This window comes from Solanum dulcamara, chromosome 9 (assembly GCF_947179165.1).
Source record: "Solanum dulcamara chromosome 9, daSolDulc1.2, whole genome shotgun sequence".
NCBI classification, from domain to species: Eukaryota; Viridiplantae; Streptophyta; class Magnoliopsida; order Solanales; family Solanaceae; genus Solanum; species Solanum dulcamara.
Window position 1 is genome coordinate 75,600,737 of NC_077245.1, and position 18,543 is coordinate 75,619,279.

General features: G+C 35.9%; 1 protein-coding gene across 3 annotated transcripts; it reads left to right on the plus strand.

Moving 5' to 3' along the window:
• Window positions 1-299: 299 nt before the first annotated feature.
• On the plus strand, window positions 300-17,632 carry LOC129904734 (AP-2 complex subunit alpha-1-like). Of its 3 annotated transcripts, XM_055980322.1 has the most exons (28): window positions 2,424-2,514; window positions 4,382-4,563; window positions 7,890-8,021; window positions 8,889-9,014; window positions 9,107-9,169; window positions 9,266-9,363; window positions 9,445-9,652; window positions 9,913-9,984; window positions 10,112-10,204; window positions 10,719-10,820; window positions 11,026-11,123; window positions 11,489-11,570; window positions 11,658-11,746; window positions 12,223-12,328; window positions 12,416-12,481; window positions 13,322-13,428; window positions 13,510-13,614; window positions 13,729-13,849; window positions 14,048-14,227; window positions 14,322-14,567; window positions 15,181-15,261; window positions 15,347-15,511; window positions 15,592-15,678; window positions 15,913-16,038; window positions 16,217-16,297; window positions 16,392-16,463; window positions 16,877-16,956; window positions 17,048-17,632. In XM_055980322.1, exons 2-28 carry the CDS (start codon window positions 4,561-4,563, stop codon window positions 17,190-17,192), a joined length of 2,934 nt encoding a protein of 977 aa, XP_055836297.1. In that variant the 5' UTR covers window positions 2,424-2,514; window positions 4,382-4,560; the 3' UTR covers window positions 17,193-17,632. The 3 variants fall into 3 exon arrangements, with proteins under 3 accessions (XP_055836296.1, XP_055836295.1, XP_055836297.1); XM_055980321.1 differs by lacking the exons at window positions 2,424-2,514; window positions 4,382-4,563 and adding an exon at window positions 300-707; XM_055980320.1 differs by lacking the exon at window positions 4,382-4,563 and having other exon boundaries at window positions 1,970-2,514.
• Window positions 17,633-18,543: the final 911 nt, after the last annotated feature.

Below are 18,543 nucleotides of genomic sequence, written 5' to 3' on the forward strand. Positions count from 1 at the left end.
TTTGTTCAAATGTCTTCTAACACATAATGTTATGTGCATCAAATTAACTTTTTGTTAAGAGTTATTGCTGCGAAAAAGATACTTTTTCTTTTGTTTTAATTTAATTGTTCTATTTTAACTTGAACATAGTTTAAAAAAAAATTAAAAAATAAATTTTATAATTTTAAATTAAATATATATAAAATATACTAAAATATCTTTTAATCCAATAGCTTTAAACATATTATCACGAAAAAAACGAAATTAAATAATTATTAAAAAGAAAAATATTACAAATAAATGATGCTTCCTTGTGAGTGACAGTGTTGAGTCAACAAAATTATTACTCTATTAAAATTGTACAAAAATAGAGAGAATCGTCTTCTTATCTACGAGGCCATGACCGACGGCTTTTTCCAAATTTCCTCCGTTTCTCTCTCTACCTATACATACACATTTCGTCGATTCTCAATTATGTTCTTCGCAAAACCGCGCCGGATCATTAAATCAGCAAATCGGAGGTGTTACTGAGAATCGAATCGATCAATCGCCGATCGATCTGAATTCTGAACTGAGCAGAGCAGAGCAGAACAGAGATGGCGTTATCCGGCATGAGAGGTTTATCGGTGTTCATCAGCAGCATTCGCAATTGCCAGAACAAAGAACTAGAGCGACTTTGTGTTGATAAAGAGCTCGGGAATCTTCGTACTCGATTTAAAAACGAAAAGGTACGACTGCACCGATTCTTCTGAACTCGATGCGAATCATAAATTTATGTGTAAAGTTCATAAAAATTGCAATAAACAGTAGATATAAACACCTAATATTTGATGTTTTGAATATCATATTTGAATGATACAGTGTGAAGCTGGCTAGCTGAACTATTTATTAAAATACACATTTATTGTCCGTTATTTCCTTTTCTTCGTAAAATATCATCATAGAGAAAAATAATTGATAATTGACTGATGTTTTGATAAATGATTGATAATACTCATTGGGCTGGCCGAAAGAAGCAACGAGATTTAAGCTGGGAAAGTGGTTGAATTTGTCAGCGGTGATTCAGTTAGTAAACTTGCATAGTTGCATACATAATAGTTTATGTATAAAAATTGAAAAATTGAGATATCTTCAGGCATAAAAATAAAAATAGTGAGATACTTTACATATGTTTACGACGTTTTACTTTTAAACATATAATAAATTTAACATTAAGAATCTTAAAAGTTAAATTGTAAAGATTAAATTCTGAATCTACTTATGGCTTATGGCTTATGGCTTACGTATATATTCCCTGTTTCATCTGCTGTTGTATTAGTATGTCTAATGTTTGTGATTACTTTTTGTTGCAAAATTCAATTTCTGGTTGAACTATGGACTCTTTTATTTATATATTAGATGTTTGATACTCGCATAAAAGTTTGATTAAATTTAAATTTACATATTACAATTTAGAAGCTCATTTTTAAAGCGACCATTTATAACAAAGATTTTTTTAATTTGCTTGAATAAAATTTGTAACCATACCCCAAAGGTGAAATTCACATGAAGGAAGAATTGATTAAAAAGATGTAATGACTAAAGTCTTTTAACTTTAATGATGATCATCTACCTAATGACTCCTAAAAAATAATTATGAAATCCCTTTAGCACTTTTAGTCCCTCAAATATAAACAAGTTTCCTCCTTACTTTTGTAATTCAATTATCGTACTATTATTACTATTATTATTATTATTATTGTTATTGTTTTAAATGTTGTATTTTTCTATTATTTGTTATGTTCTAATTTTTTTTAAAACTATTTTGAAAATAATTTATTTATCATAAGTTAGAAATATTATTTGCATACAATCTACTCTTGTCGAATTTTGCTTATGAAATTATACTTGGAATATGTTATTGCTTGTTACGAATATCAAGTTTTGACTTTAACTCTTATAATTTTTTGGTCAAATAATTTTTAATTTTTAATTAATTGATATGCGTATTTTAAATTTCTCTTCACAAATTTGATAAATAAATTATTGAATTATCAATTTATTATATTAAATTTGTATTGTTGATTTATGTTGAAATTTTTCAAAAATTAAACTAAATTGAAAGTTGTCTTCGTCCCAACTGGGCGTCGGCTTTTTCCAAATTTTCTTAGTCCACATTTTCTATCTCTAGATCAGACCTCTTTCTCTCTCTACCTATACATACACATGACACATCCATATATCTATACATTTCGTCAAATTCCCAATTAGTCTTTCCATAAAACACGTAAAACCGCCATTTTCGTTCGCAATTTGAACCTCGATCTTCGAGTTTTAGGATCGTCGGATCAAAGGAAACCGGAGGTGCTGAGTATCTACGGGAAGGTAAAGTGAAAGAGCCTTCTCGGTTGGATCTGAACGGAGATGGCGTTATCTGGCATGAGAGGATTGTCAGTGTTCATCAGCGACGTTCGTAATTGCCAGAACAAAGAACAGGAACGCCTTCGTGTTGATAAAGAGCTTGGCAATATTCGTTCTCGCTTTAAGAACGAAAAGGTTTCGACTTTTTCCTTTTTTACATATAATAGCAACTCCGTTAGCAGTATATTACAAGATGTTTAATGTGTGTAATGGTTTTGTTAGGATATGGAAATTTTTGAAGTTGACGTCAGTGAAGTGTAATTGAGTTTCTGCTATTTTCTGCATTTAGTTCTGGCTGAATTTTGGACTTGTGCTAGCTATACTAGGTGTTTCAGTTATCACATTAGTTGGTTATTGTTATTGCGCTTCTTTTGAATGTTGTGTCCTCTTTACTTCTGTATTTTTCTTTTAGCTGCTCTGATGTTCGTTACTCGAGCTGAGTGTCTTTTGGAACCCTGCTTTTGGGACTACACTGGGTTTGTTGTTGTTGCTAGCTATACTAGGAGGCTTTTTTTTTGAGTGAGGGATGGTATGCTAGGGTTGGGTTGGACGTCCAATAGTTATATCTTAACAGAGTAGTTAAGTAAAGACTAACCTGCAGTAATTAAACTTAATCTTGTGAGCTTGTCTTTGACATTGTAGGTGGTTACTGCCAAGTTGAATACATTGTGAGGAACTGGTGGGGTAACCAGTTGTGAGCCCTAAAAAAGGGAGAAACCAAGTAGTAGATACTTATGTTACATTCTTAGTTCATTTTATGTGATGTATTTAACTGAATATTGAGTTTAAGATATTAATTTGACTTGTACATATTTATTAGTGATAGTATAATGGAGTATTTAAGTAGTGGTTGAAAATTTAATTAGATAGAGAAAACATCATATGAAAGTTTACCTTTTGAATAGTTTAATGTATTTGGTTTCTTGAAAATTCTGAAATGTGTATAGAAAATGACTGTCAAATTAACAATAATAAAATTACAATGTCAAACATTTTGAATAGTTTAATGTATTTGGTTTCTTGAAAATTCTGAAATTTGTATAGAAAATGACTGTCAAATTAACAATAATAAAATTACAATGTCAAACATTTTGGACGTCCCCAAAAGGAAAGAATGTCATATAAATTGGGACAAAAGTACTTTTTAGGCAAACAATGTGAAGTTCTGGTTACTAAGAAAATATAGCAGTTTCAAGGTGGCACATATTTCAAGGTCTGTTAGATACTGTCACGGGACTTGTTAAATAAGATTTTTCCTTTGAACACTAATTTGATGTATAATGACTTATTAATAGTGTATAACAAAATTAGGCTTGTGAAAAAGCACTTAACGGGAGTTGTGCAAGTGCAACTCATGACTAGAGTGTTGAAGGGAAGACCTTTTGGCTATGCCAATCTAACTGATATCTGTTTTATGTATGTTGTATTACCTTTGAAATGACTGTCACAAGTTTGTGTCAGTTCCCTCGAGGAAGTGTAGCTGGCCTATTACATAGAACAAGGATGGAAAGACAGAGATATACTCTCTTATATAAGCTGTTGTGAAATCTGAATTATTTTATGTTCTGTTATCAGATAATACCTAGAAATTCGGAGTGAGCCCCTAGGTATATAAGCTACAGAACTTTAAATATAGTTGGCAGAGATGGTATGCCAAAGAGGTGCTCAATAGTTGAGTTGAAGGATTTGAAGTATGATTGAAAGTAATTTGTGGTTGTTTATGATCTGGATGGTTTTAATATTGTTATATTCTTATTAGGATATTCTGAAAAGTAATACGAAGCGCATACAACCAGGATGGTATTAACTTGTTTTCTACAATCCCATTGATGCATGGTGTTATTGCTAGTCTTAATTAGTTTGTTAAGATGTAGGTCCTTTCTTCTTTTTTTTTCTTTTTTTGGCTTTTTGAAACAATACCACCTTTTGGAAAGATAAGTGGATAGCAGGAGTTTGCAGGAGTCTTTTCCTGACTTGTAGTTCTTGCTCAACACCAAATTAGGACAGTGGCAGAGGTGTGGGCTCCTCAAGGATGGGAGCTGTCGTTTAGAAAATGCTGAATGATTGGGAGATTCCTAGACCAGCTGAACTGTACCAGGTCCTGGAATCTTTCAAAGGAATGCAAGGGGGAGTAGACTGCTTGTGGTGGACTGGTAATGGCAACTTAGCAAGGGTCTCTACATGGTGAGTGAAGGATATAATTTATGAATGTTCCAGAACTTCATCTATGAGTGGCCTTGGAAACATATGGAGGGTCACCTTACAAGGTTGCTTGTTTCACATGGTTGTTAGCCAATGAGGCTGTGTTGACATAAAGATGTTGAGATGTTGAGTCTGTGTTGACATAAAGATGTGAAATCTGAATTCTTTTATGTTCTGTTATCAGACTCTTATATAAGCTGTGTTGACATTCTTTATGTTCATGGTATTTCTTCTGTGGGGATGATGTTGAGACTGTGCGTTACCTATTTCTACCTTGCAAAATCACAGATCAGTTATGGAAGATTTTTTATTTTTTTTGAAAATAGTAATGTTGTATTCTTCAGCATTAAGGATATGCTGGTGACCTTCAGAAAACAGAGGGGAACAAAAGAAAAGAAAAGAAAAGAAAAAAAAAATACTTGCAAGGTTCCTAATAATTCCACAATCTGCTCTGTTTCCTCTAAACCTTTCTCTTTACACCAAAAATAAAAAGATGCAATACGATTCCATTTAACCTTCTGAATGGAATTGGACATATCTTCAAAGTTTCTACTATTTCTTTCTTTCCAAATTGTCCACCAAATGCAATGTGGAATTATCCTCCAACATGCATTCTGGCTCTTGCTCCCCCCTCTGCTTATCCAACAACTCCACAAGTCTGCAGTATGCTCGGGGATGGTCCAATTTGTCTTACTGAGACTAAGGAAGATGGCCCAAATTTGTGTTGTAAAGTTGCAATGCAAGAATAGATGCTTGTTGGTCTCCTCTGCCTTCCCACATAATGAACACCAAGATACTATAATCTTTCCTTTTCTCTTCAACACTTCATGTGCCAGGCAAGCCCTTCTAGCAACCAACCACGTAAAGCATTTTATCTTAGTTGTTGCTAAGGTTCTCTATACCTTTCTCCACAAACTTTGATTAGAGTTGCCTTGCCGGGGGCTTTCCATTTTGTATGCCCTGCTAACAGTGAAAGCCCCATCTTTACTATGTTTCCATCTCAACGAATCAAGAGCATTGGTGGTGCCAGAGAATTTTTCTAATAGCTCTAGCAATTTGGCCACTCTCTCCACTTCACAGTTATTCAAAAACCTTTTGAAGTTTAGATTTAACCCTTGTGCTGTCCAACATTCATTGATATTTGCATCTGGATTACTACATAGTAAGAATATATCTGGAAAGGATTCTTTTAGAGGGACCTGTTTGTTCCACGCATCTGCCCAAAACTTAGTTCTCCTATCATCTCCCACTTCAATGTATATATTAGCTTCAAGTTTTTGCCATAAGTTTCTAATAGTTCTCCAGACCCCCACCCCATAGGCACCAACACTAACATTACTGCACCAAGGATTGTACTCACCATACTTGGATCTGATGACATCCTTCCATAAGACTTGCCCCTCTTCATTATATCTTCATAACCACTTCATCAAAAGGCTATTGTCTTGTTTCCTCAAATCTCTAATGCCCATACCCCCTTTGTTTCTGCTGTTCAAGGTTATTTCCCGTTTGACTAGGTTATAACCTTTAATTTCTTTGCATCCATGCCAAAGGAAGTCCCTCCTTAATCTGTCCCGTTTCTTCAAAACTTTTGGGGGTAATGGAAATAATGACATGACATAAGTAGGAAGGGAGTCTAACACTGAATTGATGAGGGTGTGTCTGTCTCCCAGAGACAAATATTGAGCCTTCCATCTGGCTAATCTCCTTTCTGTTTTCTCCACAATGCCATCCCAATATGGAAGATTTTTATCAATCTCAAAGGCATCTCATGGACAATGCCTATAAAGATTGTTGATACTCTTTTTAGCTGGGAGGAAGCTTGAATTGGGGCAAAGGATAGAAACAAATGGAGGATCATTCCCACCCTTATATGGTGGATTATCCGGAAAGAAAGAAATGTAAGATATTTTGAGGATAGAAGTAACACAATACAAAAGATTAAACTCAACTCCATTAAGTTGTTTTGTTTTTGGTGCACAAAGTCTTACTCTGTAGGTACAGAGTCAATCCTAGAAGTTTTTTATTCCTGTTAGGATTGTAATCTTTTCAGTTTTCTGTTTTCTTTTCTTCTTATTTCTCTCTTGTAAATTGGGGTTTGAATTACTGGTCTATGATACAAACTGTTACCTGTTAAAGAAAAAGTTTGGAAGCTAGATCACAAACTCTTAAAACCGGACATCAGATCCAAAAAATAAAAAGAAAGATCTTAAATGTCAGAATTTTGTTGTTTTGTGAAGCTTATCAATGCCATTTTCATTACGTCACTGTTAATTGGTCAGAATTTGGTTGTTTTGTGAAGCTTATCCATGCCATTTTCATTCGCTAGGATTGAGAACCTAAGAGTTTTAATACATAATCCAATCCATTTCAACCACCTATCACCCAACCCTGTCCAAGTATGCCAAGTAGGAAGTCCTAGTTTAAATGGTCATATGTTTTTTCTGTGTCTAGCTTGCACATAACTCCTGGAACATCCCCTCTCAACGTGGAATCCACATACTTACTGGCTATCAGTGCTGAATCTATGGTGTGTCTTCCCTTTATATATGCCATATGATATGCTTGTTCACTGGCTTGTGCACTATCCTTTTCAACCTTTATAGTGATTAACTATAAAAGATCGGAACAGAAAATAGATTTTTAGTAGTTTAGACGCAGTATGAGCTACAGTTACTTGGTGCCCTTCCATGAGCTTCTCAATTTAAGCAAGGCTAAAGCATTAACAGATTTATAATGATTAACTCAATCAATTGTATTTCGTGGAACATTCAAAAAATTCTTGGGGTTAAATGTCAAAATGGATGCTTGCCTAAGAAAAAATGAACTTGAGATAGAAGTATTGCAGAAATAGGCGTGCTATTAACTAAGGCATAGAATATTTTTTCTGTAATAGGGGCTTTTTTTATTCCAATATTCACATTATCATTTCATCTGCATAGGATTTGATTTGGTTGCACTTCAATTGCATTCACAATACACCTTTATGAACTTTGTAATATAGCTTTTGCTTCTCTTTCTCTGTCTATCATTTTCTATCTTTTGCTTGTTTTCCTTTTTCCCCCTTCTCTTCTTTTAACTGATTTTTATTCAGTTAAACCATAAGTCTTGCAAACTATGCTTTGTCATCCGAGAGCAGGCCCTATACCCTATATGTTCACTGCTCTCCCATGTTTGCTTTGTATAAATTTTTGTTTTTCATCTTCTTTTTTCCCAAAAACGTCAATCATAGACCTCCCTCATCGTGTGTTAAATTAACATAGACGTCACGATGCCCATGGATTTTGAAATTGTATTGTGTTATACAGGGTTTGACACCATATGAAAAGAAGAAATATGTCTGGAAAATGCTGTATATTCATATGCTTGGTTATGATGTGGACTTTGGTCACATGGAAGCTGTATCTCTGATTTCTGCTCCAAAGTATCCTGAGAAGCAGGTACCTCATTTTTCTTCTTTTCATTTCTAACATGGATAACTCGTCAAAATTGGCTTCTGTGAAGTGAAGACTGTCATCTTTTTTAATTGAATTGATAAATGTGACTAGTATATTGAAAATGTATGAAAACAAAGGTTGCATTGCATCCAGGAGTGTACCCACGTTGAACCAAGCGGTGTCACCCGACACCGCACACCGCTTCGTCGTTTTTTTTTATTAAGCATATATATTAATACTATGCATAAATTGATATATAGAAGACAATGACACTTCTTACTATTGTGTGTCGCTTGGCGTGCTGGTTCGGTGCATGATTTTGTGCTTGGAAGTCGGAGGTTCAAACCTTAGTCTAAGCATATTTTTGGCAAATATAACCTCTGTAACTTAAAATTGTGGTTAAGTAGTATTGAACTCACGACCTCTTGTTGCTTTAACCTAACTAAACCAATGGGTCAAGGCTATTTCTTACCTACAAATATGATAATTGATATTTATGTTGTCTCTTCTATAAATATTGATAACGCTTATGGAAAATCCTGCGTACGCCGCTGGTCACGTCTTGCTTTTTAGTCTAGCATTTTGGTGACCTTATCGATGCTGAATGAAACTCTCTAGCTGTTTGGTCCATTCATAATGACTCTTATCCTTCCAGAGGTTGATATTTTCTCATAAAACCATTGTTGTCATGGCTTTACATTGATTAAATTGGAGGCGGTTGCGGTTTTAAATGTCTTATATTTACATGGTATTTGATGCATTCATATTGATAGTTGAGAGAGTATATGCTACTCTTCCTTGTGCTGCACCTAATGTTTTTATGTAATTTAACGGCATACAAGGTTTTACTATTGTTTTGGTGTTTTGCAGGTTGGATATATAGTGACATCATGTTTGCTCAATGAGAATCATGATTTTTTGAGATTAGCAATTAATACAGTACGCAATGACATAGTCGGACGCAATGAGACTTTCCAGTGTCTAGCATTGACATTGGTATGAATTTCAGATCTTTTCTTCTTTCTCTTCCTAGAAGCAGATCTGTTGTTCTTTGTTACAAGTTTCAACTGTTTGATATATCTGTGCAGGTTGGAAATATCGGGGGAAGGGATTTTGCAGAATCTCTAGCTCCTGATGTTCAAAAGTTACTTGTAAGTCAATATTTGTAGTAGCCATCCAGTATCCCAAGTCTATGACTGATGTGGGCTTTCTTTTCTTTTCTTCTCTTTTTCCTTTCGTTGTGTCAGATATCAAGCAGTTGCAGGCCACTGGTGCGGAAGAAGGCTGCACTATGTCTCGTACGTCTTTTTAGGAAAAATCCTGATGTCATGAATGTAGATAGCTGGTAAGTGTAGTTACCTAGGTGGATGGTTTATTAAATGGTTTCATTTGTATCCCAACAAATAGAGTTTGTCTCATTATCCAGGTCAGATCGGATGGCACAACTGCTAGATGAACGAGATTTAGGTGTTGTGACATCTTCCATGAGCCTTCTAGTTGCATTAGTGTCAAATAACCATGAAGAGTATTGGAGTTGTCTTCCCAAATGTGTTAAAGTATTGGAAAGGCTTGCAAGGAACCAAGATGTACCACAAGAATATGCCTACCATGGGATCCCATCTCCCTGGCTTCAGGTTTATTTCCTTTTCCTGTGCAATCTGCAGTAGCCATTACTTGTTGCAGAAAAGAAATTGAATATGTTGTCTTTGGACCTTTAAACAAATATATGCTGTGCAATTGCATGAATGATCAATTATGCACATTAAATGCATGAATTTGAAATTTGGTGCGTGGATAGGATCTCTCAAATTCGATACATCAATTTGAAACTAGTATGTGGGAATCAAACATCTTTGCTTAAGCATGCTCTCAGTTTTGATAATTTTGATTTCAGGTAAAGACTATGAGGGCTCTTCAATATTTTCCTACTATTGAGGATCCAGATACTAGAAGATCATTGTTTGAGGTATGCTCACCTGCTAAGTATTCTTCTTTAACTGAAAGTATATCCCCTTTTTCTATCCAACTTCACTTGTCCAAAAGAATCAGTAGTAAATTTCAAAGATGTTCTGGATTTCATTATGATCAATCAGGTTTTGCAACGGATATTGATGGGAACCGATGTGGTGAAAAATGTGAACAAAAACAATGCGTCACATGCTGTCCTCTTTGAAGCACTTGCTCTTGTAAGTTTCTAAATGTATCAATCATTATCCTTCCCTATAATTCGTGGGCTACATGAATTGCTGATAGCAATGGCATCTTACATTTGAGTAAGTTAGTTCTTTATAAATAATGAGATTCCCGAAGTAAAAGCATGCTGATTTGTTAATCAAAACCTATGTGATGCTTCTGGTAGCCTTTTCGTGGACATTTGTGATGATGTTGAGTTTAAACTTATAAATCTTTTTTTTTTCTTACAGTTTCCTGACAAATTCCGTAGATATTGCTACCTGACAAGATTTTTGTTTATTTCTGCTCATTCTTTCCAATCTTATAACTTTTCTCATAACAATTCATTTTATCACATAATCAGTGAATCTTCTTCAAGGAAATAGAGAACAGTTCACCTTCACACTCTCCATATGCTAAGATGGACTTGTTGTATTATCTAACTTTCCAAAGCTTGGCTGCTGTTTTATATTATCCATTGCTTTCTTGGATACTTATTAAGTTTGACTTCTCATTGATTTGCTTCAGGTCATGCATCTTGATGCCGAAAAAGAGATGATGTCTCAGTGTGTTGCACTGCTTGGGAAATTCATTGCTGTACGTGAGCCAAATATTCGCTATCTTGGTTTGGTAAGTTATAGAAGCATACAAACTACTATTCTATGGTATTACTTCTTCTGTGCATGTAAGAGGTCTTTTATACAGCAGCTGCACTTTCACACTCGTAGGTAAGCTACTATTCTTGCATAATGTTGGAACTTGCAAAACAGATCCAGTTTCTCTGTATGTACCAGTTTACCACCGTCTGATTTCCTCATCTCTGTTTTGCATGCAGGAGAATATGACTCGGATGTTGATGGTTACAGATGTACAGGACATCATTAAAAGACATCAAGCACAGATTATTACCTCACTGAAGGATCCTGATATCAGGTTGATTTGGAGCCTTTGCATTTTCCTTATCACCTATTCCCTGCTTTTGTTTCTCAGCAGAAGTACAATAAGTAAAATGTGCTGCTGGAGCAACTAAGTTAGTAAAGCTCGAATTTTTCTGCCCAAACACTTTCTGATTGTGGCATGTGCATGGTTACTCCTTAAAGAGAGAGCTCTCCTTATCAATTTACCTACATTTGAGTTGAGCTGGACATTCAATATCTCTGCTGTTTCATTTAGATATCCTTATCTTTTCTGGTGAAATGATGGGAAAATGTCGGCAGTAGTCGCTTGTGTGTCTGTCTATTAAGTTTAGCTTAAATATTCAAATTGCTTTCTTTACTGACGTTAAGCACTTCAAACAGCATAAGGAGACGTGCCCTTGATTTACTATATGGAATGTGTGATGTTTCAAATGCAAAAGACATAGTGGAAGAACTGTTACAGGTATCAGGTTTATTTCTTTTCATGGTTATTTAATTTATGCCTATTGCGGAGTAAAAAAGTATGCCACTGATCTTTTGTTTTTGTCAGTATCTTAGTACAGCAGAGTTTGTGATGCGTGAAGAACTGTCACTCAAAATTGCAATTCTTGCAGAGAAGTTTGCTCCTGATTTGTCATGGTATGAAATAGATATGGACATAACGAAACTTCACTTTTCTTGAACGCAATATATGGTTGTCTTTTGGAGTTCAAAAACTTTGCACATATATTCCTTCTCAAAAAAAGAAAGAACACTTTGCTCATATATGCTGACTATACTGAATCAAGGATATTTCCATATTTAGCAAAGTTTCATCTCCTGCTTTTGAAGTTGTGGAAATTCAAAAATCTCATCTTCTAGAAGTTCTCTCCGGTTTGATCTTTCTTGCAGCCTTTTCAGGGGTTTTATTTTGTCAATCGTTATCAAAGGGGGCATCATGACAAATCTACATACAGAAATGTTACTCTCTTTGTGCATATTTCTAACTCCAAATCTAGTGCTTTTAGTAACTCGCAAGCACTCAGAATCAGATGAATCTTGCTGAAACTGTCTAAATCTTGCTTTACAGATGTACAATGCGATAACAGCTAAAAGTGTCATGTTTTGGCATGCAGGTATGTAGATGTTGTCCTTCAATTAATTGATAAGGCTGGTGATTTCGTCAGTGATGACATTTGGTTCCGTGTTGTGCAATTTGTTACAAACAATGAAGATCTACAGGTAACTATAGCTGCTCTGTCTATATGCTAGCTTGATTTTGGTTTCTTTTTTAATGAGCTCATTTAATACATTCAACCCCTTCCTCAGCCTTATGCAGCTTTGAAGGCCAGAGAATATCTTGATAAACCTGCCATTCATGAAACAATGGTCAAGGTGCGAACGTTCTCTTTTAATACTAATAATATGTGTGTATGTGTGCAAATGTTATGAACCCTAGTGGATTGCCTACTTATCATGCTAGATTCGTTGCTGGCTTATAATTGGAATGGGTAGTCCAACCTAAGTCACTTTGACATGCAATAGTTACATGGACATGATTTGTTATTGGCATATAAACTTAATTAGAGGATTTTTCTTGGAGGTTGAAAATATAATTAAAGACACGTGCATAAGAAAAAAAAAACTGTGGATATCCGACTGGCAACTGCCAACTGGAAGAATGAGTAGTTACCTTCTGACACAAGTTTGGAAGAGATGTTGGCTTGAGCTGTTCATGAGACAGAAATAGCTTGCATCTTGATTTAATCAGGCCCATATACCAAGAGCGGGCTTGAGTCTCAAGGATCACACTTTAAGGCATGTTGTCAACACTTCGAGACTTGGCTTGACGCCTCCATTTTACAGGGAGGCCTACTGTTTGTTTGTTTTTAAAATGGAGAGAGGCCTGTTGTTAATCCAAGTCATTTGATTAGTTCATTTATATAGAAAGGCTTTCATTGCCTCAACCTGACTTGGGTGTCCTAATTTTATCTTCAAGCTAGATTTGCATCACTTTATCATAGAATTTCTATGCTATTTCACTTGCTCTTCCAGTTCTAATGTTTAGTTGCCCTCACAGCCAGATATAAGCACCCAAGAGCTAAATAGTCTTCTTTGTGATACTTGTTTTGAATTTAGATGCATCTGCTGTCCTTTTGTTGTCAGTTTGAAAATGAAAAAAAATATATTGGGAAAGCTAATCGAAAATTTAAATTGTGCTATCTGATGGAGTAGGTCAGTGCATATATCCTTGGAGAATACAGCCATCTTCTGGCCAGAAGGCCTGGGTGTAGTCCAAAAGAAATCTTTAGTATCATTCATGAGAAGCTCCCTACCGTTACGTAAGAACATTTAGTGTTCAATCTCATTTTCTCATTGTTCTTTATTCTCCTGTCTGTTATTTTACACAAACTGTTATTCAGGTCTTCAACAATTCCTATTCTTCTGTCAACATATGCCAAGATCTTGATGCATACACAGCCACCAGATCCGGAGCTACAGAATCTGATTTGGGCAATATTCAGGAAGTAAGATAGTATTATTTTATGGTTGTTATTTCTGTTCATCCTGTAAGGTTGTTTTTCTTCTGTGGATATATCCAAAAGTATTGCAATAATTGCTAGAGCTGCATAATACCCCAGATATGAAGGCTGCATCGATGTAGAGATACAACAACGGGCTGTGGAATACTTTGAGTTGAGTAAGAAAGGTGCAGCTTTAATGGACATCTTAGCTGAAATGCCGAAGTTTCCTGAGCGACAGGTATGCATGCTGGACTTCTCGACTTCGATTATTTATATCTGCATTATTCTACATAATTGATGTATTGGTTCAATGTGAGAGGCCTCCTTTTGCATCATATATTGTAATCTTTCAACTGTGCAGTATGCTATTGTCCTTTTATTTTATTATCATTTTTAATCATTGGTGTTAAGCCACAATATTCTCTTTACAATGTAGTCGTCACTGATAAAAAAAGCTGAGGATACTGAGGCTGATACCGCTGACCAAAGTGCAATCAAGTTGCGTGCACAACAGCAAAATTCTAATGCTTTAGTGGTGACAGACCAACACCCTGCTAATGGAACTCCACCAGTCAGCCAGCTAGGTCCAGTAAAAGTTCCAATCATGAGCAATGCGGTAATTTGTCTCTGTGACCATTTAGTAAAAAAATGAGGATTTAATGTCTATGTTTTCAGTATTAGATGGTAATCAACAACTTATTTATGGCCAGGATTGTGATTCAGCGGATCAAAGGGAGGCTCAGTCAAATGGAACTTTGACCGTTGTGGATCCTCAACCCCCTTCAACCCCTTCGCCTGATCTCCTGGGTGATCTTTTAAATCCTTTGGCTATTGAGGGACCTCAGCCTGCTGAAAACCAATCTGACCGTAGTTTGGGTGCTGATGTTAAAGGTGCTGCAATTGTGGAGGAGGCACTAGCACTTGCACCTATTGAAGAACAGATGAACACCTTCCAGGTACTGCTTTCTTTTATGATTGTTAATATGCTTTACCCTCTTGCTTTTATATTTATAACTGCTAAAATTAAGTGATAGGAAGATGCTGCCATTTCTTTTTCAGTTTCTGGTTCATTTGATTCTTTTACCAAACTCAGGTCTTTCAATTCATCATACTTTCCTATTTCTTGAAAGTTGTAAGAGATAAGCTTTAAAGCTGCTGGGATAAGCTTTAAAAAGTGTTTGTCTAGTATCACTGGCACTTTCTTGCATGACCCTAAATACATTTTCATTACCATTTGTCAGTAGAAGAACTTTCATTTCATGCTCTGCAAAATTAGCTAATGTTGTCACCTTTTGCAATTAAGGGAAAGTTTTGCTGCACTTGAGATTTTTATTATGGTGCCTTCATCTATTCAGAAACTCCCGCTAATTCTTTTTTCAACCTACTTTGAAATGTTAAATCTTGAGCCGAGAATCTATCAGCCTCTCTACCTTCCAAGGTAGGGGTAAGGTCTTCATGCGCTCTACCCTCCCCAGACCTCACTTGTGGGACTACACTGGGCATATTGTTGTTGTTGTCACCTATTCATAAGTAAAATTATTTTGACAGTCTTACCTTTCCTGGTTGTAGCCAATAGGAAGCATTGCAGAAAGATTTCATGCGCTGTGCTTTAAAGATAGTGGTGTACTATATGAGGATCCATACATTCAGGTAGATGAGCAATCCAGAGTTATTGTTTCAACTGTCACGTGATGGACTTCTATGCACTTAGTTCTTTTTGTTGGCACATTTCCAGATTGGCACAAAAGCAGATTGGCAGGCACATCATGGACGGCTTGTCCTGTTCTTGGGAAATAAGAATACGTCTCCACTTGCTTCAGTGCAGGCTATAATATTATCTCCATCTCATTTGAGGACGGAACTATCATTAGTACCTGAGACTATTCCACCACGTGCACAGGTCAGATAGTTAATTTTACTTGTCTAACTTATTTGATTGTAGTATCATCTTGTGATCTCCAACTAAATGAATTTCTGCAGGTTCAATGCCCACTTGAAGTTGTTAACCTACGTCCAAGTAGGGATGTCGCTGTTCTTGACTTCTCCTATAAGTTCGGAACTCATTTGGTACTGATTCTTTATGAATTTTGTTTTTCAAATGGTTTGAGATAGAGGAGTGATGGCCTATAGTGGTAAGGGCCCGCCACCTTCAATCATGAGATTGGGGCTTCAAGCCACCTAGGGAACAAAGTGAAAAAAGGCTCTCTCCTGTAGTGGGGGGTGGGGGGGATTGGAGTTTAATGGTCTGTCATTGTTAAGTCCGTTTTTGTATGTTTTTTAACTTGGTTGTGCTTTTTACAGGTTAATGTTAAACTTCGCCTCCCTGCTGTCTTGAATAAGTTTTTTCAGCCTATCACAGTATCTGCAGAAGAATTTTTCCCACAATGGAGATCACTATCTGGTCCACCATTGAAGCTCCAAGAAGTGGTCTGTCCATTTTCTTTAAACTTTAGCAATATACTTGCATTTGGAAATGTGCTCTTAAGTGTGTATAATTAAGCACATCATAAACCATGAATGAATACCTAGATTGCCATCTAAACCTTACATTTGCATATCGATATTTGAAACACAGCCTCAAAACTTATTTTTCTAATTTGACCAGGTTAGAGGTGTAAGACCAATGGCACTTCTTGAAATGGCAAACTTGTTCAATAGTTTCCAGTTGATTGTGTGTCCAGGACTTGTGAGTTTCTGATCTTTCGTCTATTTTAGCTTGTTACCTTCTGGATTGTGACCAAATTTCCTCATTATATTTCACTTCTTGATTTCTTATTCAGGATCCAAATCCAAATAATTTGGTTGCTAGCACAACTTTCTATTCAGAGAGTACGCGAGCCATGTTGTGTTTGGTAAGTTAGTGATCTTGTGGTACCTGCTGCCTTAATGCTCTAAAATACCATAATTTTTATTGGTTTGTAGATATAATATGATAAAGTGTCAGTTTATAGCAGTATAGGTGTTAGCATATCATATCGCATTCTTTTTTGGGAATTTGCTTTATACCTGAATCAAAGCAGTTTGTCCAAAAAGAACTTACATTACAGTTGTCAGAGGTTGTCATTGCTTCATATGAGAAGATGGAGATTGTGGTTTCTTGGAACAATATATAGTTTCACCACAAAATAAGTGAGAAAACCACTTATTTTCCAAGATAACATTTTCTCTCATGCCAAAATACCAGTCATCTTTATGATTTATCATTTAGTTTAAAATAGAAAAGTTCTCTAGAAAGTTATCTAACATCGTTGGTTGTGATATTCAGGTAAGAATAGAAACGGATCCAGCTGATAGAACTCAACTGCGTATGACAGTTGCTTCTGGCGATCCTGCACTAACATTAGAGTATGAGCTAAATGTGCTTTCTAATATTTTCTGCTTTGTGTTCATTACCGACTTATAAATCACCTATGGATTCTCCTCTAACTATATGTAGGTTGAAGGAATTCGTTAAGGAACAACTGGTTAGTATCCCTACAGCTCCTCGGGCAGCTGCTCCACCCATACCTCCACAACCTCAGCCAACAAGTCCACCACCACCAGCATCAGATCCTGGAGCATTGCTTGCTGGTTTGCTATAAGTGGCTTTAAATATGATATGTTGAGAATTATATCCACAGTCAGCGATTGTAAAATTTGTTCATATTACAAGCTGAAACGTCTGCAAAAGGCAAGATTGGCACCTAACAACATGATGCAAGGGCTGGCGGAAGCAAGGGTGACACTGTCTTGATCGACATAGCACGTGATTGTGATTGGAATTCCTGGGAAGAGTTCAGTTGAAATTTTGAGATTCTTTTGCACAAATATGTTGTGCTTTGTTGAGGTTTATAAGTTTAGATGATAGGGCCTATTTTATTATTGGTTCCCTTCAAATTTTCATCTTCATTTAGTCAGGCTTTTACACCATTGGTTTATGTAGTGTCAATAGCGCAAGTCATTGTAAGTGCTACTTTGGTATGCACCTCCCTATGTATTCTACAAGAATTATACTGAGGAAAAAGGAAGTATTTGGCGTTGATTTTTTTGATTTTTTTTTGTTTTAATTGTTCAACTGAGGTAGAGAAAAATGTGTTTGAATTTAGAATTTTTTGAAGCAGTGGCAGCACACAATTCATTTCAACAACATACCACTTCAATCCTATAAGTGGAATCTGAGAAGTTTGGTGTGCACGTAGCCTTGCCTTTATCTTGTGGTCTGTGGAGGTGGAGAGAAAGAGGAAGGTTTTATAGACCCTCGTGTCACGGACTTAGACTTCAACTAAGACTTCCGTGCGGCACTTGACAACTTACTCACGAATCTTTCACGATCTTGTAAGCTCAAGTAAGCCTTTAAGACTAGATCGCTAAGGGAACGCTAGATTGTAAGAAAGACAAGAGAATTTTTATGAAGAAGGTTTTTGTATTGCTTTGGAAGAATGCTTGTTTTCTTGATCTTGTACAAATGAATGCCCCCTCTATTTATACTACTCCTAAGGGGCCTAAGTGTAAATAAAATTTACTATACAAGTCCTTCCATATTTACAAAGAAGTCCCTACTCTAGAAATCTCCACACACTCTAGAGAATTCCAAGTCTTTCAAGACTTCTCTACAAGCTTCTACAAGAATCTAGAGTCTTCCACTAACCTCTCCAAGACTCTAGGTTCTTCTACCTTCTTCAAGAATTCTCCTGGACATTCTAGAGTCTTCTATTAACCTCTCCAAGACTCTAGATCTTTCCCCCATCTTCATGATCAAGTGGCGGGTTATGACACTCGGCTCAATTACACAATTCATTTCAATCCCAATAATAGTTTCTCAATCTATTTTTATTGAAGCAATTTGTCGTCCTTTTAAGTCCACATGCCTATTTCGATATCTCGTACAAGTTCTAGTTAATAAGCAGTAAATTTCCCCTTATTTAGGAAAGGTCGATGGCCTATGTTAAATAA